The 26,007-nt window shown below is 44.8% G+C and overlaps 1 protein-coding gene across 1 annotated transcript in view; it reads right to left on the bottom strand.

Annotated features, from left to right (window-relative positions):
- Window positions 1-26,007, bottom strand: part of fbrsl1 (fibrosin-like 1) — a 503,490-nt gene that overhangs the window by 42,230 nt on the left and 435,253 nt on the right. The window contains 1 exon segment of the mRNA XM_046351071.1: window positions 20,386-20,434. Coding sequence (XP_046207027.1) covers window positions 20,386-20,434 — 49 coding nt within the window.

The following is a 26,007-nucleotide window of genomic DNA, read 5'->3' as shown; positions in this document are numbered from 1 at the left end:
ATACTTTACCAAGAGTATAATGGTATTTCCCATTGACTGATCGTGCATGACTTACTTCACATAAACCCCTCTCCTCTTGGGGAGAATAGGTTGTGAATAAGTAAGAGGTTGTCCATAATCAATTATCAATGAACAAAATACAAGAGGATTTCAATGAAACAACAACAGACCATTGAGAGCCAAAGCAGTTCTACTGTGTGCGCATATTTACATTTACATTTAAGTCATTTAGCAGACGCTCTTATCACTATTTTTGCATCCAAACATATTGGTTTACTTTAGTAGATACCCAAATGCAGGATGACTTTCAAATAATAGAACATAACCCTTTGTCAACGCTTTGCCATTTATTTCAGGCACACCTGGGATGGCCACCTGCAAACGAGCCCGACCTCCCTCTGGATTAGATATCTAAATCATGTCCTAATTCAGTCGCCAACCAAACCATCACTCATGCAAATCAGAGAGGTGTATGGATAACCTGGCCACCACAGCCACCACCGCCAATGTATGCAGTACAACCAAGAGAGAGGGGGAGTAATAAACCTGTATGAAAATAAAGTTTTAAAGTTAGAACATAGGGGTATGTAAATTCTCTCCATCATGACCAAAGGCCATTGAAGCCTGGCGCTGTGAAAAGAGAGAAGAGATCCAAGCCACCCCAGTCATCGCAGTCACCTCGCCCACCGGGTGTTCTCATTTACAAGGCAAACTCTGCGGTTCGCTCACATCACATCATCACTTTACCAGAACATGAACAGTCTGGGACGTCCACAAAAAAAGGATATATCAAAAATAAATAAATAAAGTGAGGAGTCTCCTGAAGAAGTTGGAGGAGGCAGACGGTTCTGTAGAAAACACACTCCACCTTGATCTCCCTTCCAGCTTGGCACTGCTCTAACAGGAAACTTTCCTGTTTCTCAGTAGTGGAATTCACAACGTTGAGCTTTTTCCTCTTTGACCTCTCTAGCGTCTGTCTGTGCATGCCAAGGCCTAGCTACCTCTAGCTCACGACTGAGTGGCTGTGGAAAATGGTTAAAACAGGTACTGGCAGGAGACAGGAAACCCACGCAGCCTTGGGAATCAACACCTCATTGCTGCTTGCCTGCCTGCGATCCATTCTGTTACAAGAAGAAAAACAGCAAGAGTGGTTTGATCTAAATGATTTTGGAGGAGAATGAAGGAATGGGAGGCCGGCTAGCTGAGTAGCAGCAAATCGTCACGTTAATAATCAAATCACAGTGAAATTTGCGATGGTCAGTTTCTTCATCCTCACACTGTTTAATCTGCCTGGGAGCGTTTGGAATGGCATTTAGTGGGAGGCCAAGGCAATGCTTTGTGAAATCACTCAGAGATGTTAATGGGAAATGAACAGGGAGAGGCTGCCAAGATATGTAGAAAGTGGGGACAGCTGGCGTGTTTCAATTAGTTCTGTCCATTGCAGCTGACAAAAGGACTCAGATGGCAACAGAATGGGATGGGTGTGTAGCTGTAACACATTTACTGTCAAAGCCTGCACATCCACTGTGAGCACCTAATGTTCATTTGGAAGAGCTGGGGTGGCAGCCCTGTCTGGTATGAATCAGTGTCTCTGTTTCTGCATGCTGGGCTTGGATTCTAATCCACTTGGACATATGTGGCACCAGGCATATACCATCTTCTCCTGTGGCACGTGATTGCTGTCGAAGGGGGTGATGCAGATTAGCACCTTTTGTAAACAAGGAATGAGGTGTTCTGGTCCCCTTCGTCAGTTCAGAGAAATGATCAGAGACCACTATGTTGATAAATGTGTCTGTTTTAAAAAATATATATTTTGTCATTTTGTATATTGTATGTTGAATATACGTTTGATGTATTTATGCAGAATTCATCTGAAAAAGGGACCCTCGTCTCAGTAGGACTTCCCTGTCAATATAAAGGTTTATTAATAAAAGTATGGATGCCTGTATGTTCTGACTGGACAAAATCTGGCCCAAGCCATGTATTTCTGCTTCAGTGGTGGCCAAACTAGACCCTTGTTCCACTCTAAACTTTAATTAAACTCTGGTCACAATGAGTTCCAGAAGGACAAGACCCCTTCACCCCCTCCCAAACCCTAAAACCCATCACTCCCAGCCTCATCTGAAAACCCCTCGGGTCGTATGAGGTCAGTGCCACTGAGACTTCCTGAAGAAAATAGGGCGGATGACATCTTTCAGCCTTTCAGCATAAAGCTCAAGTCTAATGGCTCTTCTGACACACACAGGCCACCCTGCAGTCTGGAATGTGACCCCTTTCACCGTTGTTGACCCCTGACCATGGCAGTTGCCCTGGGGACTGTGTGGACAGACAGACAGCGGGAGAAACATCTATGAACTTCAAGGAAACCTCAGGAAGTTGTGATGTGCGGTGCGGCGTGGGGCTGAGCGCACTAGCCTTATCAATCCATTAATTAGCACGACACGCTCGCCTACTGGACTCGAACGCAGTGGTGGCAGCTGTCTCGATTGATTACAGGAGAGGACTCAGCGCTGCAATTACCTAGATGACTGGAGACAACGCCTGCCACTTCTAATAGAGGCTCCGGACTCCTGTTCCCCATCATGGAGCAGTGGAGAGAGTCAACCAACCAATGAACCAACCAAGCCTCCTCGCCTTTCCTCCTCGATACCTTCAAGACCTTTTCAGAGTCTCTACAAGGCACCACAAAGCTCAGTGTGGGCTGTAATTCTTTAGCTGTGTGGAAGCTTTACTTAGGCTTGCATAATGCCTTAGCAATCTCAACAATACGGCTTTGTTGCCCTGCAGGACAGCATGCTTTATTGAGACTAGCAGCTGGTTTACATACCACACAGAAAAGAGGGGAAAACAGGACAGGAAAACAAGACCTCCAAGCTTCAAGTCTCAGCAGAGATGTGTTTTTAGGATATGCTTTTTTCTGGGGATCTGAAAATGTAAATAAAGGTACTCCACCACACCAGTTCAAGAATGAACCTGCAATGAGCCCACATGTCACTAAGTGGATATAGTATTATCTTTCAGTGACTGATTACTTCTCAATGGAAGGAAATGGCTGAATGAAAATCCTTCAACAGATCCCAAGTGGCATGACAGGGAGCTGAAAGAGCCTGCATACTTGTCTTCTCCTCTCTGATCTCTATTTCAATATATAGCCTCACTGTTCTCCCCTCTCGACCCCAAAAGCAAAGCAACAATCGGGAAGTTGACAGCTCTTCCCCATTTGTCATACCATCATTCAATGTTTTGTTGTTTGCGGCCATAGCCGTTCAGAACCATGAAGAGGTAGGAGAAATATTTTCTGCCAGATTGTGTTTCGTCAAGTGCTTTCAAGATAATTGTGTCAATTCGCTTTGAATTGGACTGTGGGTTTTAGTCAAGATATTGATGTAGATTCCCACCTGTTTAATCCAAATGATTTAATATTATGCTTTTATAAAGAGCGGGATATGGATTGCTTTCCAGTAAAATACTAGTACAGCAAGCTTCTTAGTGAAGCTAAGCTTACATTCAACAACAAAACGTTGTTTCTTTTGTTCAACAACAAGAACAATGTCGTCAGTTAGAATGAGATCATCCATCAACTGTTGCATGTTGCTGTGATGTTCCATGTTTTACCTTGGTGTTATTGCATATGCCCAGCCTTCGAGTCTCTACGGTCTCCAATGATCAAAGGCTTTAGATTGCTGCCTGAATACCTACAGTATGTACTCGTTAGAGCTTGTCAATGGTCTACCCTTCACCAATGCATTCCTGCTTCCAATTGAAATTCCACACCGATGTCTCACATCGCACTCATCCAAGAATCACAAAGACTAGCCTATAAATCACAGTTTTTTCAGAGTAAATATATGCTCTCAGAAACAGATAGGCCTAGCTCCTAAATGCAAAAGATTGACATATGCCTATTGGATGGGCTTGTGCACAGGACACATACAATGCCTGAGACAAAATGAATGATTCATGGATTAATGGGTAATGTAAGGAAATGAAATATATACAGTTTATAATGGACCAAACAGAATAAGAAGAATGCACTTTTATTGATTCAGATAAAATCACTAGCAGACTGTTAAATATGAGTTTCCATGATAAATACACCCACTGTTGTTCACCCCCTACATGAGGAACAGTACTGCTAGCAACAACACTATCTACCAGACCAGGGTAGGGGGGGTTGGAGGGCTGTTTCTCTATAGATATCAACTCTGTGATGTGCCCGAGGTTAGGTTTCAAATGCAAGGACACAAGCTGTCCAGTAGACAGACATACTGATGCAATCAACACCACGCCTATAGGAGGACTATGTTCAGAGTGTAACCAGTGCTAAGCTGCTCCTGGGGTGCTTAACCATTAGGCTAGTGCTGCAGATGGAGACAGGACAGCTGTTGAAGATGAGAGAGTGAGTGAGTGAGTGAGTGAGTGAGTGAGTGAGTGAGTGAGTGAGTGAGTGAATGAATGAATGAGAGAGGGAAATGCCATTTTCCTCCTCTAATTGCCATACATTCAAAATGAGTAAATCTCAGCAGAAAATAGAAAATAGCTCCACTTCATTAGTCAGAGCTGAAGACAGTGAAGGAGGGGACAATTGTAAATGGCACACAGAGAGGCACACAAAGAAATTATCAGTCTATCATTTTAATAGTAGGTTTATTTGAGCAGTGAGAGACAGAATAACAACAAAAAAATCCAGAAAAACGCATGTCAAAAATGTTATAAATTGATTTGCAGTTTAAAGAGGGAAATAAGTAATTGACTTAAGTAGTCTCTCACTGTTCAAATAAACCTACCATTAAAATGATAGACTGACCATTTCTTTGTCAGTGGGCAAACGTACAAAATCAGCGGGGATCAAATACCTCTTTCCCTCACTGTAGTTGTAAGACTAAGGTGCAGATGTTTAGACTAGTTCTCATGCAGAGCTTAACTAGAAAGACACACAAAGCCTCCTCCACTGTTTGGGATCCCTCATGTCCTCCACAGAGACAACAAAAGGGGTGAGAAAACGCTGGTGTATCAGGTTAGCAAACACTCCCAGTGCCTCCTAGCACCCAATCCATCATTCTTGATTAGAGTGCTGCCATGAAGAGCAAGAGCCATAAACACGCATTCAGAGGGAGAGAGGAAAGGAAGGAGGGAAGAAGGGAGAGAGAGAGAGAGAGGGGAAGTTAATAAGGCTGAGGAGAGGAGAGAGGGAGCAGAGGGCAGGAAGTCATGTCAAGAAAACTAATGGAGACAAGCCCATGAGCTGTGGGGCTATTGTGGGCTGACTCCCTGCTGCAGGACACACAACTCTGTCTGCTCTCATCACACACACACACACACACACACACACACACACACACACACACACACACACACACACACACACACACACACACACACACACACACACACACACACACACACACACACACACACACACACACACACACACACACACACACACACACACACACACTTTGTGCTGACAAGGCCTGAGGAACTGGGCCAACACTCGGCAGCACCAGAGTAGCCATGTTAGTCAGTTTCAAAACTGATATGAGCTGTAGCATTTCACTTTACTGCTCTACGTGCAGAGAATAATTGATTTGTTTTGAGCACAGAGAAGGAGAAGGTGTGACGGCTGGGGGATTTGGAGCCAAGGGAGAAATTGGACTCTGATTCAGGAGATGAAACCGGTCTAAACAACTGGAGGAGCTTCTGGCTCACTGTTACACACGGCAAGCTGAAATGGAACAAATCAAATACTTGACTATTATCTGATGATGATTTCACAGTACCCGTAGCATCTGCATGCTGTCTTAAACCTCTGAATGGGAAAGACAAAAACCAGACTGAGGTGTCTCTCTCTGAGTTGATTGTGTGTAAATGCTTGTGCTAAAAGTGTCTCAAGTGTATTTATTAGCTTTAAAGGGGTTGAGGCACAGACGGCTCATCCTCTCTGAAGACCCTGACCCCTCTACCTCCGTTTCTGACGCACCTGATCCAAGATTAGACTGGCGTTACAGTGGGCTTGTGCTGATAATACTGTTAACACAGCACTATACTACAGCTGGTCTACAGGGCCTCCTGTAGGGCCCTCCTGTAGGGCCTCCCGTAGGGCCTCCTGTAGGGCCTCCTGTAGGGCCTCCTGTAGGGCCTGCTGTAGGGCCTGCTGTAGGGCCTGCTGTAGGGCCTGCTGTAGGGCCTCCTGTGCTCCCCAGCACAACACTGCATCCACTTAGTCTATCACTCAGTCAACACACCCACTCCAAACCTTAGGCTGGCCATACCGCACATCTGGATGAAGTCCTTTGTAAAGAAAACAAAAAAGCATCCAACTATCTCAAGACCATTACATCTATTTGTAAGGCATGTGTGTCTGTGTAAAATAGTTGACCTATGTAGTGATAACTGGTGCTCAGTGCTCCCTAGGTGATGTAGAACTCTGTCTCTACTCTCCTCCATTTCTACCCAAAGCAAACAACACTGGTCTCTCAGTCCTGCTGCTTCCTCCTCTCCACAGCAGCACTACAATAACAGGCTCTCTAGTCGCTTCTCTGGGTGTCTGAATAGGGCATTAGAGTGAGCAGCCATTAGTGGGCCAGTCAGAGCCGACTGGGCCCAGAACCGCAGAATGGGGAATACCAGCGGTAGCCAAAACCAACAGCCAAACAGCAGACCCCGTGTCTGAACGAATTACCGCTTGTCTCTCTTAACAAAACATGGAGAGCGATTAATAACGCTGGCAAGGCCATGCGGGGGTAAAATATGGAGTTTGATTTGAGCACAACTCTCCTCAGTGGTGCATATCTCATTACTCATTTGGTCATGTGTTGAGTTCAGGGCTAATTACCGGGGTCTATAACTACTAACCCTACATGTGTGGTGCTCTTTGGAGCAGAGAATGCTGTAGTCTGTAGTCTCAGCCTGCTGTGAGGTAGCAGACAGAGAGGCTCTGTCTTAAAGTGAGCACTGACAGCAACACAGACACTAACTTTATGTCGCCACATGATGGAGAGCTAGTGTACTTTACAAACACCAGAAGTGGACCACCCGACTCTTATGAAAATACTTCATATGCCACGGCTGATATTTCTGTTTGCTTGGACTCATGCTTCCCTAGCGTGGACTCTCATCTCACACAGCATCCTTCTGGGATGCACCCTCCCTCAGCATATGGAGTATGGATGTTTTCCTCCCTGTCATGGAATTTAAACCCTTTTATGTCCATCCTGTTCTTGGCAACGGGTTTCTACTCTTTCTAAGCATGTGTGAACTGCTTCCCAAAACGTCAAATCCATTACAAGCATGTTAGTAATATCCATCTAGGCTGCCGACTGTCCTCTGCCAGTGATTGTACATTATCCAAGCATTATCCTGTTTGGCTACAATCACCTACTATCTGACTATGTTAATGAACGTTACAGCCTCATCTGCAAACAACATTGGCTCTGAATGAACAATGCAGATGGGCTAAAAGCACACAGCTGGGATCTTCTTCAAACAAAACACAGCAGCTGAAAACACTCACACAACAACTGGAGCTAGGAAGAGAGGGTTGACACACACACACACACACACACACACACACACACACACACACACACACACACACACACACACACACACACACACACACACACACACACACACACACACACACACACACACACACACACACACACACACACACACACACACTCAAGGCTGACTAGCTTTAGAGATAAGATAACCATCATGCATTTCCCAACCAAAACAACGCAAATACCTCTGCCTATGCTGCAGCAGATTGTCTTTCTCTTGGAGAAGGATATTATTATACTGGGTTCAGATGAGTGGTGCCACAGCACTAGATCAGCCCCCTACTGAAACGGTCACGGAAAAAATGGAAGCTGCCGTGCTGTTGGTGGCTCATTTCCATGGAGATGAGAGTGTTCTGTCTTTGTGACGGAGTGGTCTTATGCCTCACAAGATGGCTGCAGGGGAGAGCAGATTATCTCCAAATGAGCCTTTCCATCATCAGGAACCCTTTGATCGCACAGCCTAGCCATGCCACAGTGAGATAGTTACACTCTTAGAAATAAAGGTGCTTTCTAGAACCTAAAAGGGTTATTTTGCTGTCCTCAAAAGAGAACCATATGATGAACCCTTTTTGGTTCCAGGTAGAACCATTTTGAGTTCCATGTAGAACCCTTTATACAGAGGGTTCTACCTGGAACCACAGCCGAAGAACCCTTTTGGAACCCTTTTTTTCTATGAGTGTAGAGAGGACTGGGTTTTCTAAAGAGGCTAGAGGCCCGGGGCAGTGGAAGACCATTGCTGAGTAGGGTTGGGCTGCTGGGTTGTTTCTACTATCTCTATGTCCTGTCTATACTCTCAGCTGCTGAGGGAGGACAAAGGAGTTCATCCCCAATATTAGCCAGCCATACTCTCTCTGCTCAAAGTGTGTGGCCAGCTGCCGCAGAGAAAACGTTAGCTAACAAACGTTATATTAAACAATATCTCACCCTCTTGTCTTGCAAACACGAGCAGATCATTTATTAAATGGCCTGCTTCGTGTTTCCTCATCGAGCGTGCCTTATTGCTTCAGTACCGTGGTGTGCGGCGGGCTCATCCGAGCGTGGTCGTGATGTGATGTGTCCACAAATAGAAATGTCAGCCGAGGTGTAAGAAAGTGTCACCACGAGGTCACAGCCGCAGCAAGTCTGCATCTGTTTTGCTGATTTGTTGCGCAGCGCTGCTGATGGCAGAAGTTTACACATGGGAGGTGTAAAGGTGATGAGAATCACACACTCGGAAAATAAAGACGGGAGGGCCGTGCTGCAGTTTATCATTTAACCCTGACCCCCGGACGGTGTCTTCGGCTGGCCGGGGGAATGGCTGATAGAGCCAAGCGGTCCTCAGATGGCCACTGAAACAACTCAACCTCTTCTGTTCTTTCTGAGTGGAGGAGGAGGCACTGTCTGCCTCTGCTGCTCAGGCTGCTCGGTGGTTAGGCACTAAACAGTTTTTATGCTTCAGAGACTAGATAAAGAGTACGAGGATTCAATGTAGTAAACCTCATATTCACTATCCTATCACTCTGTATTGAAATAGGAAGCACAGCTGAGATGATAAATGAATAAAATAATATTGAACAATATGCTATGCAGCAGCATGATCAGACACAGCCCTCATAAACCACCTCCCAGAAAAGAGCTGTGACGGTCACAAGGGACTTCTTAGTAATTGCTCCATTAGATGTTTGCTCCCTTATTGTTCCCTTAGCTGTTTAGTGCCGTCTCTCCAGCAGCACTATAGCTGGATCCATACTCAGTCAATGAACCACTGAGACAGCTGCACAGAGAGAGGCCTAATCACAAAGCCTTCAACTACAATCCCACTCTCTGTCACAACAGCCCTGCACCACCCACTGGCACTGACATGGACGACAGCCGGTGATAAGGATGATGGACAGGTGTTGGGTTTCCTGAAAGCCTGGCAGTGCCCTTTAAGGACAGGAAGACTGGCACTGCACTGGCATGACTTCAAAGGATGCTACTATAACTGGGTTGTGATCGTTAGGGCACAAGGTAACAAAACATTTTAAAACGTAGCTCTTGTCTAGAGTTGTATTGTATTAATAAACTTTTTGCAAGGGGAAACAAAGACAAGCATTTTGTATTGGACAAGTGAAGATAGAGCCTCCTGGTTTCACTCTGTTTCGGACCATTGTTTATCCGTTTCATGCCTACTGAACACGCTCCAGGTGAACTTGCTAAAATATCTGGTCTGGGCCAATGTTCAGACGTCAAGTCCCCACTCAACACAGTGTAATTCTACATTGGAGCTAAGTTAATATTTCATGAAGAGCGAGGTCTTGCACAGAGGAAGCAGTTGTCTAATGAACTAATAGTCCCTATGAAAGGGGCAACTAGCAAACCACTCAGGGATTGTGTGACACGTCAGCATTGACAATACAAGGGAACTAATTGCCCTTCTAGAAAAGACTGAATTGACTGAATCAATTTGCTTTTCTGTCTTAGAAAATTGACTTTGAAAAAAAGAGAGCATATTTAGAAGAAGAAGAAAAACACAGGACAAATGTAGTATGTTGTTGTTTGACATCATTTCCTGAACTGTAATATAAACCTAACAAATCTCTTGATTTCCAGAGCAGAGGAGCGACCAGGAAGGTGCCGTGGCTTAGTCCCGTCGGCACGCCGACCTCCCTACCGCTCTCTATAAATAGAACATGACAATGTCATTGTAATGTTAAATGCTATAAATATTGAAGAAGAAGAATTTATGGAATAAGGCCGTTTAACAGGGTGTGTGTTTCCACTAGTGCATTGGCAGAGCGATGGACAGCTGCATTGCAGGCTGGGAATTCTGTAATAGCTTTTTCTCTCCCTGAAGCCAGCTTCCTGCCTTAAATCAAAAAAAGGCAATCTCTCTCAGTAATGGCTCAATTAATAATTAAACACGCGTCTTATCTCCGCGGCGCTCCCTCTATTTATTTTCATCTCCCTGACAGGGACTACTGCACAAACACCATTAGTACTATCAATAAAAGGAGCATCAATAACACACGATTTCTCCAAAAACATCACGCAGCTCATAAGCTCTCCTATGATCATGAACAATAATAACTGAGAAGATTAATAAAGAAACAAACTCAAACACGCTTTGGTTTGGTTTTCCCACTGTTTGGTTTTTCCAATGTTTGTTTTCCCACTGTTTGTTTTCCCACTGTTTGTTTTCCACTGTTTGTTTTCCCATTGTTTGGGGTTTCCCACTGTTTGGGTTTCCCACTGTTTGGGTTTCCCACTGTTTGGGTTTCCCACTGTTTGGGTTTCCCACTGTTTGGGTTTCCCACTGTTTGGGTTTCCCACTGTTTGGGTTTCCCACTGTTTGGTTTTCCCAATGTTTGTTTTCCCACTGTTTTTTTCCCTTACTGTTTGGTTTTCCCTTACTGTTTGGTTTTCCCTTACTGTTTGGTTTTCCCCACTGTTTGGTTTTCCCCACTGTTTAGTTTTCCCCACTGTTTGTTTTCCCCACTGTTTGGTTTTCCCAATGTTTGTTTTCCCACTGTTTTTTTCCCTTACTGTTTGGTTTTCCCTTACTGTTTGGTTTTCCCCACTGTTTGGTTTTCCCCACTGTTTAGTTTTCCCCACTGTTTGGTTTTCCCACTGTTTGGTTTTCCCACTGTTTGGTTTTCCCACTGTTTGGTTTTCCCACTGTTTGGTTTTCCCCACTGTTTGTTTTCCCCACTGTTTGTTTTCCCCACTGTTTGGTTTTCCCACTGTTTGGTTTTCCCACTGTTTGGTTTTCCCCACTGTTTGTTTTCCCACTGTTTGTTTTCCCACTGTTTGTTTTCCTACTGTTTGGTTTTCCCACTGTTTGTTTAACCTACTGTTTGGTTTTCCCACTGTTTGTTTAACCTACTGTTTGGTTTTCCCACTGTTTGTTTTCCCACTGTTTGGTTTTCCCACTGTTTGGTTTTCCCACTGTTTAGTTCTCCCACTGTTTGGTTTTCCCACTGTTTAGTTTTCCCACTGTTTGTTTAACCTACTGTTTGGTTTTCCCACTTGTTGGTTTTCCCACTGTTTGTTTACCCTAGTGTTTGGTTTTCCCACTGTTTGTTTACCCTACTGTTTGGTTTTCCCACTGTTTAGTTTTCCCACTGTTTGTTTACCCTACTGTTTGGTTTTCCCACTGTTTGGTTTTCCCACTGTTTGGTTTTCCCCACTGTTTGTTTTCCCCACTGTTTGTTTTCCCCACTGTTTGGTTTTCCCACTGTTTGGTTTTCCCCACTGTTTGTTTTCCCACTGTTTGTTTTCCCACTGTTTGTTTTCCTACTGTTTGTTTTCCTACTGTTTGGTTTTCCCACTGTTTGTTTAACCTACTGTTTGGTTTTCCCACTGTTTGTTTAACCTACTGTTTGGTTTTCCCACTGTTTGTTTTCCCACTGTTTGGTTTTCCCACTGTTTGGTTTTCCCACTGTTTAGTTTTCCCACTGTTTGTTTAACCTACTGTTTGGTTTTCCCACTTGTTGGTTTTCCCACTGTTTGTTTACCCTAGTGTTTGGTTTTCCCACTGTTTGTTTACCCTACTGTTTGGTTTTCCCACTTGTTGGTTTTCCCACTGTTTAGTTCTCCCACTGTTTGGTTTTCCCACTGTTTAGTTCTCCCACTGTTTGGTTTTCCCACTGTTTGGTTTTCCCACTGTTTAGTTTTCCCACTGTTTGTTTAACCTACTGTTTGGTTTTCCCACTTGTTGGTTTTCCCACTGTTTGTTTACCCTAGTGTTTGGTTTTCCCACTGTTTGTTTACCCTACTGTTTGGTTTTCCCACTGTTTAGTTTTCCCACTGTTTGTTTACCCTACTGTTTGGTTTTCCCACTTGTTGGTTTTCCCACTGTTTAGTTCTCCCACTGTTTGGTTTTCCCACTGTTTAGTTCTCCCACTGTTTGGTTTTCCCACTGTTTGGTTTTCCCACTGTTTAGTTCTCCCACTGTTTGGTTTTCCTACTGTTTGGTTTTCCCACTTGTTGGTTTTCCCACTGTTTGTTTACCCTAGTGTTTGGTTTTCCCACTGTTTGTTTACCCTACTGTTTGTTTTCCCACTGTTTGTTTTCCCACTGTTTGTTTACCCTACTGTTTGGTTTTCCCACTGTTTGGTTTTCCCAATGTTTGGTTTTCCCAATGTTTTGTTTTCCCACTGTTTGGTTTTCCCACTGTTTGGTTTTCCCATTGTTTGTTTTCCCCCGGCTGGCGTTGAGAACACGACAGACAGCACAGGGAGGGAGAAACATATTAAGGGCTTGGGTATTCTGAAAGGATTTACTCCTGTTAAAAATGTAAATTGAATCAGGAAAACAAATGAGCTTTAGCGCAGGCTTGCCAATAACCACAGAGGTGGTAGTGTGGGGATAACAGTAATGGTGGAACCATAGAAATATAATCATTCTATTCTATGGGCGGAACATCCAGCAGCAGGATGGATCTTCTGGAGTGACCCAGCTCCCCATGACACAGCACACATACATTAGTGTCTGTCTGTGGCCTGTGTGCATAACGCCCAGACATAAGTGCTCTGTCAATACAGGCCATCAGGCCCTGATAGAGAAAGCATTTCCAGTGAGCTGCGCTTCGCCAAACCAATCTGAGTAGGTACCGCAGTAAGGTTTACCATGGCTTAGAATCCTCCCCAGTGACGGTTGCTTTTTATACAGCCCTCTAATCTGCCTGTGTAGGCTACAGAAAGCCCCTGCAGCCCTCCCTGTGTTCTCGCTACTACACGTCCTGTCAGCCCCCAGCCAAGCTGAGCCCCTCCAGCTAGCTCAGCACTGCCCCCCTAGCCCAGCTCTGCCCAACCCAGTCCGTCACTCTCTCTCTCTCCCTCCCCACCCGCTCCACTCCTCCACTCAGCCTCAACATCCTGCAAAGCTGATTAGCTGGTCAAAGGGTCAACCTCTATTCATTATTTAATGGTGAAAACCCACACTGTGCCGCCACAGCGCTGAGGTTAGCTATACATCACAATGACCTGGCCAGTGGAGAGCCGCCTGGTTCATTACACACTCTCATCTGCTGGTTCCCCCTGCCCCTGACCCACACCACCTCTTCTCCTCTCCTCTCTCTATATTTTCCTTTGTGTACGCAGGAGTTATAACTGACTCCATCCTATAATCCTGAAGGCTGTGTGTGTGGAGTATACCCAGCCAGCAGAGCTGAAGCCATAGCCCTGCTATTGACATGCAGCAAACAGCAGCCTTCAGGAACAAAGGGCACTCGGCACCTATTGAGTCAGGCAGAGCTGCAGTGCAGACAGGCCGCTTGATTAGCGATTCGACGCGGGGACCCTAGGCCGTGTAGCACATAATGAGAGCTTAGAGAGCAACCATGAGCTCTTAGGAGGAGGTGGGATGGGGGGGGGGTGTATTCATCCTTCAGCCCTGCAAGGAATGGATTCTCAACAATGGTACTGAGAATTCAGGATATGAAAAATACAAAAGATACTGAGAGCTATTCTGAATTCCACATTGTTTGTGTTATATGGTGTTTATATATTAACAGGTAAGGATAAACAAGGCTAAATCCTCCACAGGAGAAGCTAAAGGGTTTATCCATTTGTTTATTTGTTTACCCTCGCATCAATTAAGCTAAATACTCTCTGACATCGTTGATGAGTTCATCCCTACATCCAATTACAGTGGCGTCCACCTCTGTGACTCTAGCAGTAGTAGCCTAAGACTTGTCCCACCATTGTGGCCACCTGACCGTGGCCACAATGAGAGTTAAAAGGTGAGTCAATCGTGTGTGGTGTTGGCAATTGTGTTTTTTCCTTCTGCTCACACTCCTCCTTCCTTTGTTCCACTCGCCTAATCCAGTATGTGTGGGCCGGTAAGTTTAATGGAAACAATTTATTAAGTCCAGCTTAAAATGCCATCTGTTGTTCATAAGCCTCCCAAAGCCGCTAAGCTTCTGGTTTGGCCTGGAGCTCGCTGTGTTCACGCTTACTGTAATGTGTTGTTTAAAATGAGCACAACAGGTCAAAATTAATCAGGATTACAAGGGCACAAATCCACTTCAGAAATGGGTTTTCACCAGTCTTTCTCCCGCACCTATCCCAAGATGCCCCAGGTTTGCCTCAAGGACCAAAATAGGGTCGTCGAGACACTCACCGGAAAACCCCGGGAGACACAACAGAGCCAAGATTGACTCCCAGGCACAGAGAGAGCGAGTGAGAGAAAGTGAGAGAGTGAGAGAGAAAGTGAGAGTGAGAGAGTGGGAGTGCTATCCTCTCAGACATTTCCTCTCACTAGGGTCTCGTGTTTCCAGTCTCTGGTAGGTAGGTGGTAAGTCACTCCTTTTCAAAAGGAGCTCTGCTTGAGTTTCATAAGAACCCACAAAGTATGTTTATCCTTTCTTGGTGGCAGGACCCATACGTGCTCAGCTGCTACATTTAGCTTTTTATTCGCCTTCCAAGAACTGAAAAAAGTAAACTCTGAACTGCAACCAGATCTCTTTCAAAAAATGCAACGTCCCAAAGCTCCGCAGAAGACTTTAAGACTTCACAGTTTCTCATTGAACACACCAACCTACAGGAAATCAATAATTCTCAGGAAGTTCACAACGAAGCTAAAGAGAAACAACACTGATAGTTAGGTAACATCTGTCCTGTATACAGTGGAGGCTGCTGATCAGAGGACGGCTCATTATAATGGCTGGAACGGAGTGAATGGAATCTAACACATGGAAACTTTATGTTTGATGTATTTGATACCATTCCACTCATTCAGCTCCAGCCATTACCAGGAGCCGTCCTCCCCAATTAAGGTGCCACCAACCTGTGTGACGGGCAAGCAATGCCGAACCATGTATAAGAGCACCAGCAGTTCTGGACGACTGTGTGATCACGCTCTCCGTAGCCAATGTAAGACCTTTAAACAGGTTAACATTCACAAGGCCGCATAGCCAGAAGGATTACCAGGACACGTACTCAGAGCATGCACTGACCAGGTGGCAAGTGTCTTCACGGGCATTTTCAAACTCTCCCTGACCCAGTCTGTAATACCTACATGTTTCATGCAGACCACCATTGTCCCAAAAACGCTAAGGTAAACTGTCTCAATGACTATTGCACCATAGCACTCACATCTGTAGCCATGAAGTGCTTTGAAAAGCTGGTCATGGCTCACATCAACACCCTCATCCCAGACACCCTGGACCCACTCCCAACAGATCCACAGATGATGTCATCTCTATTGCACTCCACATTGCCCTTTCCCATCTGGACAAAAGGAACACCTACGTGAGAATACTGTTCATTGACTACAACTACACTACAACCATAGTGCCCTGCAAGCTCATCATTAAGCTAAGGACACTGGGACTAAACAACTCCCAGGACCAAATACAACGCTGGTAGGCCTGATCACCAACGACGATGAGACAGCCTATACGGAGGAGGTCAGAGGACCTGGCAGTGTGGTGCCAGGACAACAACCTCTCCCTCAACGTCAGCGAGACAAATGAGCTGATTGTGGACTACAGGGAATGGAGGGACGAGCACGCCCCCATTCACATCAGCGGGGCTGTAGTGGAGCGGGTTGAGTTCCTTTGTCTCCACATCACTAATGGTCTATCATGGTCCAAACACACCAACGTGAAGAGGGCACAACAACACATATTCTTCTTCAGGAGGCTGAAAAGATTTGGCACGAGCCCTCAAATCCTCAAAAATGTATACAGCTGCACCATTAACCTTTTGTGTGTAGGGGGCAGTATTTTCATTTTTGGCTAAAAAACGTACCCATTTGAAACTGCCTATTTCTCAGCCCCAGAAACGAGAATATGCATATCATTGTCAGATTAGGATAGAAAACACTCTAAAGTTTCCAAAACTGTAAAAATATTGTCTGTGAGTATAACAGAACTGATATTGCAGGCGAAAGCCTGAGGAAAATCCAATCAGGAAGTGCCTCTTATTTTGAAACCTCTGTGTTCCTATGCATGCCTATCCTCCATTTAAAGGGATATCAACCATATTCCTTTTCTATGGCTTCCCTAAGGTGTCAACAGTCTTTAGACATAGTTTCAGGTTTTATTTTGAAAAGTGAGCGTGAAGGATCACATTGCGTAAGTGGATAGGTGGGGGCTCTCAGAGTGAGTAAAGCGCCCATTGCTTCTCCCGCTGTTATTGAAAAAGCTACATACTCGGTTGATATATTATCGAATATATATTTTAAAAACAACCTGAGCTACCCTGCCGCCCCAATCAGAGACAACGATAGACAGCTGCCTCTGATTGGGAACCACACTCGGCCAGAAAATAAGAAATAAAGAACAAAGAACGCCCACCCAAATCACACCCTGACCACACCAAAATAGAGACAAAAAAAGGCTCTCTAAGGTCAGGGCGTGACATGCTCATTAGCACTTTCAGTGCTATACCAACTGTGTGTGTGTGTGTATGTGTCTAAGTCTGTGTGTGTGTGTAAGTGCATCCAGTCTCTGGGAGCCAATAGCTGTGCAGTCCCAATGATCAGAGGCTGAGTGGAGAGAGGGTGTAGATTGGTCTATAGATAGACTGGTAATAGACTGGTAATGGGTCACATAGATATTCTGTATGGTGAACTAGAGGACAACAGTCCTCAGGCTGCTCTGCATTCTATACACAGGCCTGGCTAACCCATCCACACACTTATACTCACTCACACACACGTATGAACCACACACACACAGAATACCTACAACTAGGATATGTTACAGTACAAAACAACAACGTGTAATGGTAGCAACTAGCATGATAATAACTTCTCACTCATCACTTAATCGGATGATCCAGACAGAACCATCCCCCTGGCTTTTCCATTTCATCCTAATCCGGTGCCCTTCTTGTTGCTGGTGTCTGACTCTCTCACTCACTCACTCACTCACTCACTCACTCACTCACTCACTCACTCACTCACTCACTCACTCACTCACTCACTCACTCACTCACTCACTCACTCACTCACTCACTCACTCACTCACTCACACTCACTCACACTCACTCACACACTCACACACTCACACACTCACACACTCACTCACTCACACACTCACACACTCACACACTCACACACTCACACACATTGATGTTGATCCCAGCTGTGACAAACAAGCTCTGATGGGATTGCTCGGATCTATCTGTAATTGTCCAGTCCTAATCTCTGGGCCAGCCTGATGTGCATGGGACATGGGATGGGACTCACATTAGCAGGATTTCACCAAGACTCGCTGTCCACTGACACAGCTAGGCCCTTTCCCGTTTGCATGGTGAAAAGAGTCAACATGTGGTGTGTGTGTGTGTGTGTGTGTGTGTGTGTGTGTATATACAGTATATATATTGTCATGACTGTCCTGATCAGGTCAGGTTACAGGAGACCACAACCGTACAGAGTATCTCTCAACCCCGACAGAGGAGGAGAGTTCTAGGGGTCTGAAGATGTGGGGGTTTTATGACCCCTCGCGCCCCTGGTAAATCTCAGGCCACAGACAAATTCCTTTGTCCTGTTACTATGGAGAACCAGCCTCAGAACATTAAACATGAAATAAAGGGACTTTGGAACAATGGTTTCCGTCAGCCACAATGGTGGCCATGACGATAGATGGAATATGAAAATGTATGTCATTTTTGTTTTGTTATTAAAGGTTAATAGATGACGTTATTACGAAAACATTGTAATGTCAACAGTTTACCTAGTATATGTTTGATGTTTATACATTGTACGTTGTATGGAAAATGTCCAAATTAAAGAGAATGTTTTGGTAAAGATGAAATGTGTTAGTTGTTAGTTGGAAAATTGGATTTGAGTAAATAACTTGGTACGCACATAGAATTGCCCTAAAGGCGGTTACGCACACTTCTGACACGAGGGTATAAGACCTGTGCGTTAAGAATTTACAGATAAGACTAAGTGACCCAAGCTGCAGCCAAGGTCTAAAAAGTCAACGAACCCAAAAAGCAACACAAGTTTGAAGACAAAGAAATCTTTTTCTACCCAAGCTACGGATGAGTAGCTGTGTCTAAGCGGGTGAATTCGAGTCGAACCCCCTAGCCTCCACTCCGAATCGAATCCTGGTATCTACACTGTTTCATTCCTACGCTGTGAGCTCTGAGCTACAGAGCTGTCTGTCCTCAGAAGAGCCCTTCCAGAGCAAGGGCGAGGGAACAGACTCCTAAGCCAAAAGGACACTGACATCGTGAGGACAACCAAAGAGTTGCGCAGGAGAAGTGCGTCATTGAGCAGCCTGAGCGGTCCACGCGGAGACCTTCCCCACGTAATTACATCATTATATTCTGACCCATAAGAGCGGCAGCTTGGGGCAAGGCTAGGGTTAGAAAAAGCATAGCTGACAAATTCACCCAAATGTATATTTCTCTCGTGAACTTTCTCTTTTTCTCTCTCTTTTAAATCCCCATTTTGGGTAACACGCGCCATAGTGTGTTCTAATCAATAGCCTGGAATGTGTTTTTGTGTATGTATATCTTTTATCATCATTTTAGCTTTCTAGTAAATAAATACTCAACTAAGATTGGTGTGGTACGAACTCATTGGTGAGACCCGGGTCCGTGCAGATTCCCGGATTATGCGACGTTCAGAACGAGACTGTAGAGGAAACTGATTAATTAGCGGCTGTTGTAAAATCGATATTCTGATATTCTTTGAGTTAATTTGGGAAATATAAACTCAATAAAACAAATGTTCCCATGGTTCCCCAGGTTAATGAGTTAATAATTGCTTGATTCAGTTAATCACGCAATTAGAAACCTTTTTTCATTTGATGAGCAACAGTCGTCACATGAACTAATACAACGTCACAACAATATATATACGTGTGTGTGTGTGTGTGTGTGTGTGTGTGTGTGTGTGTGTGTGTGTGTGTGTGTGTGTGTGTGTGTGTGTGTGTGTGTGTGTGTGTGTGTGTGTGTGTGTGTGTGTGTGTGTGTGTGTGTGTGAAAAAACACCTAGGCTTACAACAACCATCTTCAATGACAACAGTGGAGACACTCTAGGGTAAATAAATAGGCCTAGACACGTAATGTATCCTGGTTGTTATAAAAATGATGAGCTCATCACTGTAATGTCTGGAGTGGTCCTTCTGAGTCTTTCTGTACGGTTTGTGTTCAGGCATAACACAGGCTGGGTCCTACTCTATCCAAGGCAAGCTAGCCTCTCTCTCTCCTCCAGAAAATTGCCCTATTTTACAGAAATAGCTGTCATGCTGCATCTGTTAATGGGTCTGGTTCCTGCCCTGGGGGGACATGACATGAGCTACATGCTGCTATCCTTCATCAGCCAGGGGACTGCCCTGACCTCTCTGGCCTCCTACCATCCCGTTCTTCACCCCCCACCTTCCCTCCACATGTCTCCCCATTCAGCCTGAGAAGAGGTGCAGCACTCCCCCCACCTACCCTCCTCCCCCTCGCCCAATCCCTCCCAGAGGACCTGTGTTTATCTTGACTGAGAAGCTCAGTGCCCTCCCCCCTCCTCTGTCCTGTCGGCCATTACTGCCAAGCCTGCTGTCAGAAGTCTTGTATAGCCTGGGGGAACGTTCCCATTTGTGGATTGGAAGCATGTGGCAAAGAGCCTGTAAATCCACTCTAATGAGCTTGAATATTGGTGTGGGAAGGGGAGATACGTAGGCCTTTGGTTGGGTGTCCCAATACAGTTCCACATCCAGGCAAGAAAATATGCAAATATAGCTGTTCTGGTTTGTCCTCAATCAATTCAGAAAACATAAATGGTATGTAATAAACTGTCTTAGTATTCATTGACGTGTCACCTACAGGGATGATGGTGGACTACACAGGGGAGAATGGTTTGTTTTGCCCATCCAAATGTAGTGTGAATATAGTAACCAACATCTTACCTTCGGGTGTAGTGGGGGTGAAGAGTTTCTCAGATCCTACTTCAGATACCTGGAAGACAAGAGGAAGGAGAAACATTATTAGTCTGGTAAGATGGATGACCACTGTGGAAGACAATGGTAGTTTCCATACATGGGACACCTAGAGAACGTGACAAACTGCATTGCACTCATGGCACTATATAGGAAGGGATTGGATCCTTCAAAAACATCAGTAAAAATTGTAATGTTTGCAGACACACTCGTTATATTGAATTGGATCCACCTAGGTGGCTAACAGACATATTTCCAATGATCTACTGTAACCTATGTATATGAACACAAGTCTCAGGCCCAATAGAGCTACTGTACCCTACATCACTCATGCACATCCAACACAGTGACTCCTTGACTTGTGTTCAATCTGCCTTGTTGAGAAGCAGCCCGTTCTCTGCACCTTACTGACTTCCTTATTCTTACCACATCCCTCTCTCTGAGCAGAGCTGAGCTCTCTGTCCAGACAGAGACAAGGTAACAATAGGGGGCACTGTTGTGCCACCTGAAAGCCAGCCAGCCCAGTAACACTCACAGCACAGGAGATTGTCAGAGAGGAGAGGACAGCAAAGGAGAGGAGATGAGAGGAGAGGAGAAAGAAAAGAGAGGGGAACAAGGAGAAAGAGAGAGGTGAGAGAGAGGAGAGGAGAGAGAGAGGAGCAGAGATAGAAGAGGGGAGAGGAGAGGAGAAAGAGAGGAGGAAAAAGGGAGGAGAAAGAGAGGAGCGGAGAAAGAGAGGGGTGGAGAAAGAGAGGAGCAGAGAAGGAGAGTAGCTAAAAGAGAGGAGCAGAGAAAGGGAGGAGTGGAGAAAGAGAGGAGCAGAGAAGGAGAGGGGCAGAGAAAGAGGAGCAGAGAAAGATAGGAAAGGAGAGGAGAAAGAGAGGAGAGGAGAAAGAGAGGAGCGGAGAAAGAGAGGAGCAGAGAAAGAGAGGAAAGGAGAGGAGAAAGAGAGGAGAGGAGAAACAGAGGAGCAGAGAAAGAGAGGAGCAGAGAAAGAGAGGAGCAGAGAAAGAGATGAGCAGAGAAATAGAGGAGAGGAGAAAGAGGAGAAAGAGAAAGAGAGGGGAGGAGAAATAGAGGAGAGGAGAGGAGAAAGAGAGGAGAGGAGAAAGAGAGGAGAGGAGAAAGAGGGGAGAGGAGAAAGAGAGGAGCAGAGAAAGAGAGGAGCAGAGAAAGATAGTAGAGGAGAAAGAGAGGAGAGGAGAAAGAGAGGAGCGGAGAAAGAGAGTAGCAGAGAAAGAGAGGAGCAGAGAAAGAGAGGAGCAGAGAAAGAGAGGGTCGGAGAAAGAGAGGAGTGGAGAAAGAGAGGAGAGGAGAAAGACAGAGTGGAGAAAGAGAGGAGCAGAGAAAGAGAGGAGCAGAGAAAGAGATGAGCAGAGAACGAGAGGAGAGGAGAAAGAGAGGAGCGGAGAAAGAGAGGAGCAGAGAAAGAGAGGAGAAAGAGAGGAGCGGAGAAAGAGAGGAGCGGAGAAAGAGAGGAGCAGAGAAAGAGAGGAAAGGAGAAAGAGAGGAGCAGAGAAAGAGAGTAGAGGAGAAAGAGAAAGAGAGGAGAGGAGAAAGAGAGGAGAGGAGAAAGAGAGGAGAGGAGAAAGAGAGGAGCAGAGAAAGAGATGAGCAGAGAACGAGAGGAGAGGAGAAAGAGAGGAGCGGAGAAAGAGAGGAGCAGAGAAAGAGAGGAGCAGAGAAAGAGAGGAGAAAGAGAGGAGTAGAGAAAGACATGAGCAGAGAAAGAGAGGAGAGGAGAAAGAGAGGAAAGGAGAAAGAGAGGAGCAGAGAAAGAGAGTAGAGGAGAAAGAGAAAGAGAGGAGAGGAGAAAGAGAGGAGAGGAGAAAGAGAGGAGAGGAGAAAGAGAGGAGTGGAGAAAGAGAGGAGCGGAGAAAGAGAGGAGAGGAGAAAGAGAGGAGCAGAGAAAGAGAGGAGAAAGAGAGGAGCAGAGAAAGAGAGGAGAGGAGAAAGAGAGGAGCAGAGAAAGAGAGGAGAGGAGAAAGAGAGGAGCAGAGAAAGAGAGGAGAGGAGAAAGAGAGGAGAGGAGAAAGAGAGGAGAGGAGAAAGAGAGGAGCAGAGAAAGAGAGGAGAGGAGAAAGAGAGGAGCAGAGAACGAGAGGAGAGGAGAAAGAGAGGAGCAGAGAACGAGAGGAGAGGAGAAAGAGAGGAGCGGAGAAAGAGAGGAGAAAGAGAGGAGCAGAGAAAGAGAGGAGCAGAGAAAGAGAGGAGAAAGAGAGGAGCGGAGAAAGAGGAGCAGAGAAAGAGATGAGCAGAGAAAGAGAGGAGAGGAGAAAGAGAGGAGCGGAGAAAGAGAGGAGCAGAGAAAGAGAGGAGAGGAGAAAGAGAGGAGCAGAGAAAGAGAGGAGAGGAGAAAGAGAGGAGCGGAGAAAGAGAGGAGCAGAGAAAGAGAGAGAGAGGAGAGGAGAAAGAGAGGAGCAGAGAAAGAGAGGAGAGGAGAAAGAGAGGAGCGGAGAAAGAGAGGAGCAGAGAAAGAGAGGAGAAAGAGAGGAAAGGAGAGGAGAAAGAGAGGAGAGGAGAAAGAGAGGAAAGGAGAGGAGAAAGAGAGGAGAGGAGAAAGAGAGGAGTGGAGAAAGAGAGGAGAGGAGAAAGAGAGGAGAAAGAGAGGAGCGGAGAAAGAGAGGAGAGGAGAAAGAGAGGAGAGGAGAAAGAGAGGAGCGGAGAAAGAGAGGAGAGGAGAAAGAGAGGAGTGGAGAAAGAGAGGAGTGGAGAAAGAGAGGAGCGGAGAAAGAGAGGAGCAGAGAAAGAGAGGAAAGGAGAGGAGAACGAGAGGAACAGAGAGGAGAAAGAGAGGAAAGGAGAGGAGAAAGAGAGGAACGGAGAGGAGAAAGAGAATATAGGGGGTAGTACCGTTTGGTGGCTCAGCCTCTGCAGGATCTGAGCAGGAGCAGAGAATGTATAAAGACCATACACACAACACGACACAATGACAGCCACACCAAGCTAATGCTACTCAATGTAAAGCGTAACTTATAAATCTAAAAAATATATATATATTTGAAGCCATACTATAATAATGTGATCATAAAATATATTTTCTTTAAATTTTCATATGGAATCATTAAGTCTTCAAAACATGATTTTATAAGAAAATGTTAATTAAATATTTGTTTTATCCAACTCTGCATTAATCACTATTATCATTTAAATCCTTATAATTGTTCAGTTGAGAAAAGCTGTTTAAGGTCGAGTCCCTCCTGAGAGTAGGTCAAATATGACACTGTGAGTAAGGGCCAGAGACAAAGTGAAAACAGAAACAGGCATCTGACTATGAAGTGACAGCAAGAGACTTGTAGACTAAACACGGGTAGCTTTTTCCTCCCTGGTCAGTTGTATGTGTAAATTCTGGCAAACCTCTACAGAAAGAGAAAATACCTTCTTATTTGAACAAAAATACACATTGCACTGGCCGGCGAGACACAAAACTTTTAAACACAGCTCTGGAGTCGTAAACCGACCAGAGACAACCTGCTAATGTGAGAGATGGTGACAAAAGTATGCATTTAATAGATCATTTTAAAGATGCACTATGCAGAAATCTCTCTGCCATTTCTTGGCTGCCAAAATTCTAATAGTTTGCCTAATTTCACTTTATGTGACAAAACAAGCAGTCTTTGTGTAGAGAATCACTCTACCATCTAAACCACTGTGAAATAACCAAAAATATTGTATTTTCAGCTGTTTGAAGCTGGTGTACAAAACCAAAAGTAAAAGATGCAAAAACAAAACTTATGAATGGGAAGCATAGAAAAAGAGCACATAGAACAGACATGCGTTCAACGAGAATGAAAGATCTAACTCATATTTCTATGTGTATTTGGCTGGGTTGCCAAAAAGTTACATATTGGAGCTTTAACACTGAACATCTTCCTCATCCTATGATGTAAGTCTTTATAGACTTGGTGTAAATCACCATTTCCCCTCCTCGCCTCTTCCTCCCTGCTGGGACAGTTAAAACTGACCATATGCTAAAGCCATTGAGTCCCAGTGTCCTTAACTGCCATCATTGTAGTTTACGCTGCACAAAGGGAAAATACACTGAACAAAAATATAAACGCAACATGTTAAGTGTTGGTCCCATGTTTCATGAGCTGAAATAAAAGATCCCAGAAATGTTCTGTATGCACAAAAAAGCTAATTTCTCTCAAATGTTGTGCACAAATTTGTTTACATACCTGTTAGTGAGCATTTCTCCTTTGCCAAAATAATCCATCCACCTGATAGGTGTGGCATATCAAGAAGCTGATTAAACAGCATGCTCATTACATAGGTGCACCTTGTTCTGGGGACAATAAAAAGCAACTCTAAAATGTGCAGTTTGTCGCAACAAAAAGCCATAGATGTCTCAAATTTTGAGGGAGCGTGCAATTGGCATGCTGTTGCCAAATAATAATTAATTTCTCTACCATAAATTGCCTCCAATGTCGTTTTAGAGAATTTGGCAGTACATCCGACTGGCCTCACAACCCAGCCCAGGACCTCCACATCTGGCTTCTTCACCTGCAGGATTGTCTGAGACCAGCCACCCGGACAGCTGATGAAACTGAGGAGTATTTCTGTCTGTAATAAAGCCCTTTTGTGGGGAAAAACTCATTCTGACTGTCTGGGCCTGGCTCCCCAGTGGGTGGCCCTGGCTGCCAAGTGTGTGGGCCCTATGCCCTCCCAGGCCCACACATGGCTGAGCCCCCACCTATTCATGTGAAATCCATAGATTAGGGCCTCTTTTTAGTTATTTAAATTGGCTGATTTCCTTATAATATAATTGTTGAAATTGTTGCATTTTGCATTTATATTTTTGTTCAGTATATGTAAAACAATGCTAGTGAATAAGAGAGATACAGAGCCTTCTTCTAAGACCTCCCAATCTAGATACTGCTACTGCCTTTACTGAACACTAAACTAGAGACTCCCTCTCCTCTAATATCAACTACAACAGTGTTCCTCCAGCCTACAAAGTTCTCTAATAACTCTAACGCTTTAACTTCCACTCAATGTATGGTATAGTATGTTACTGTATGGTACTGTATGCTACTGTATGGTACTGTATGCTACTGTATGGTACTGTATGGTACAGTATGTTACTGTATGTTACTGTATGCTACTGTATGGTACTGCATGGTACTGTATGCTACTGCATGGTACTGTATGGTACTGTATGGTACTGTATGCTACTGCATGGTACTGTATGGTACTGTATGCTACTGTATGGTACTGTATGGTACAGTATGTTACTGTAAGTTACTGTATGCTACTGTATGGTACTGCATGGTACTGTATGCTACTGTATGGTACTGCATGGTACTGTATGCTACTGTATGGGTACTGTATGGTACTGTATGGTACTGTATGCTAATGTATGGTACTGTATACTACTGTATGCTACTGTATGGGTACTCTATACTACTGTATGGGTACTGTACAGTACAGTATGTTACTGTATGCTACTGTATGGTACTGTGTGCTACTGTATGGGTACTGTATGGTACAGTATGTTACTGTATGCTACTGTATGGGTACTGTATGGTACAGTATGTTACTGTAAGCTACTGTATGGTACTGTATACTACTGTATGCTACTGTATGGTACTG

The sequence above is a fragment of the Oncorhynchus gorbuscha genome, linkage group LG05 (genome assembly GCF_021184085.1).
Source record: "Oncorhynchus gorbuscha isolate QuinsamMale2020 ecotype Even-year linkage group LG05, OgorEven_v1.0, whole genome shotgun sequence".
NCBI classification, from domain to species: Eukaryota; Metazoa; Chordata; class Actinopteri; order Salmoniformes; family Salmonidae; genus Oncorhynchus; species Oncorhynchus gorbuscha.
The sequence above is the reverse complement of the archived record's forward strand: the minus strand, read 5'-3'. Positions and strand labels throughout refer to the sequence as shown.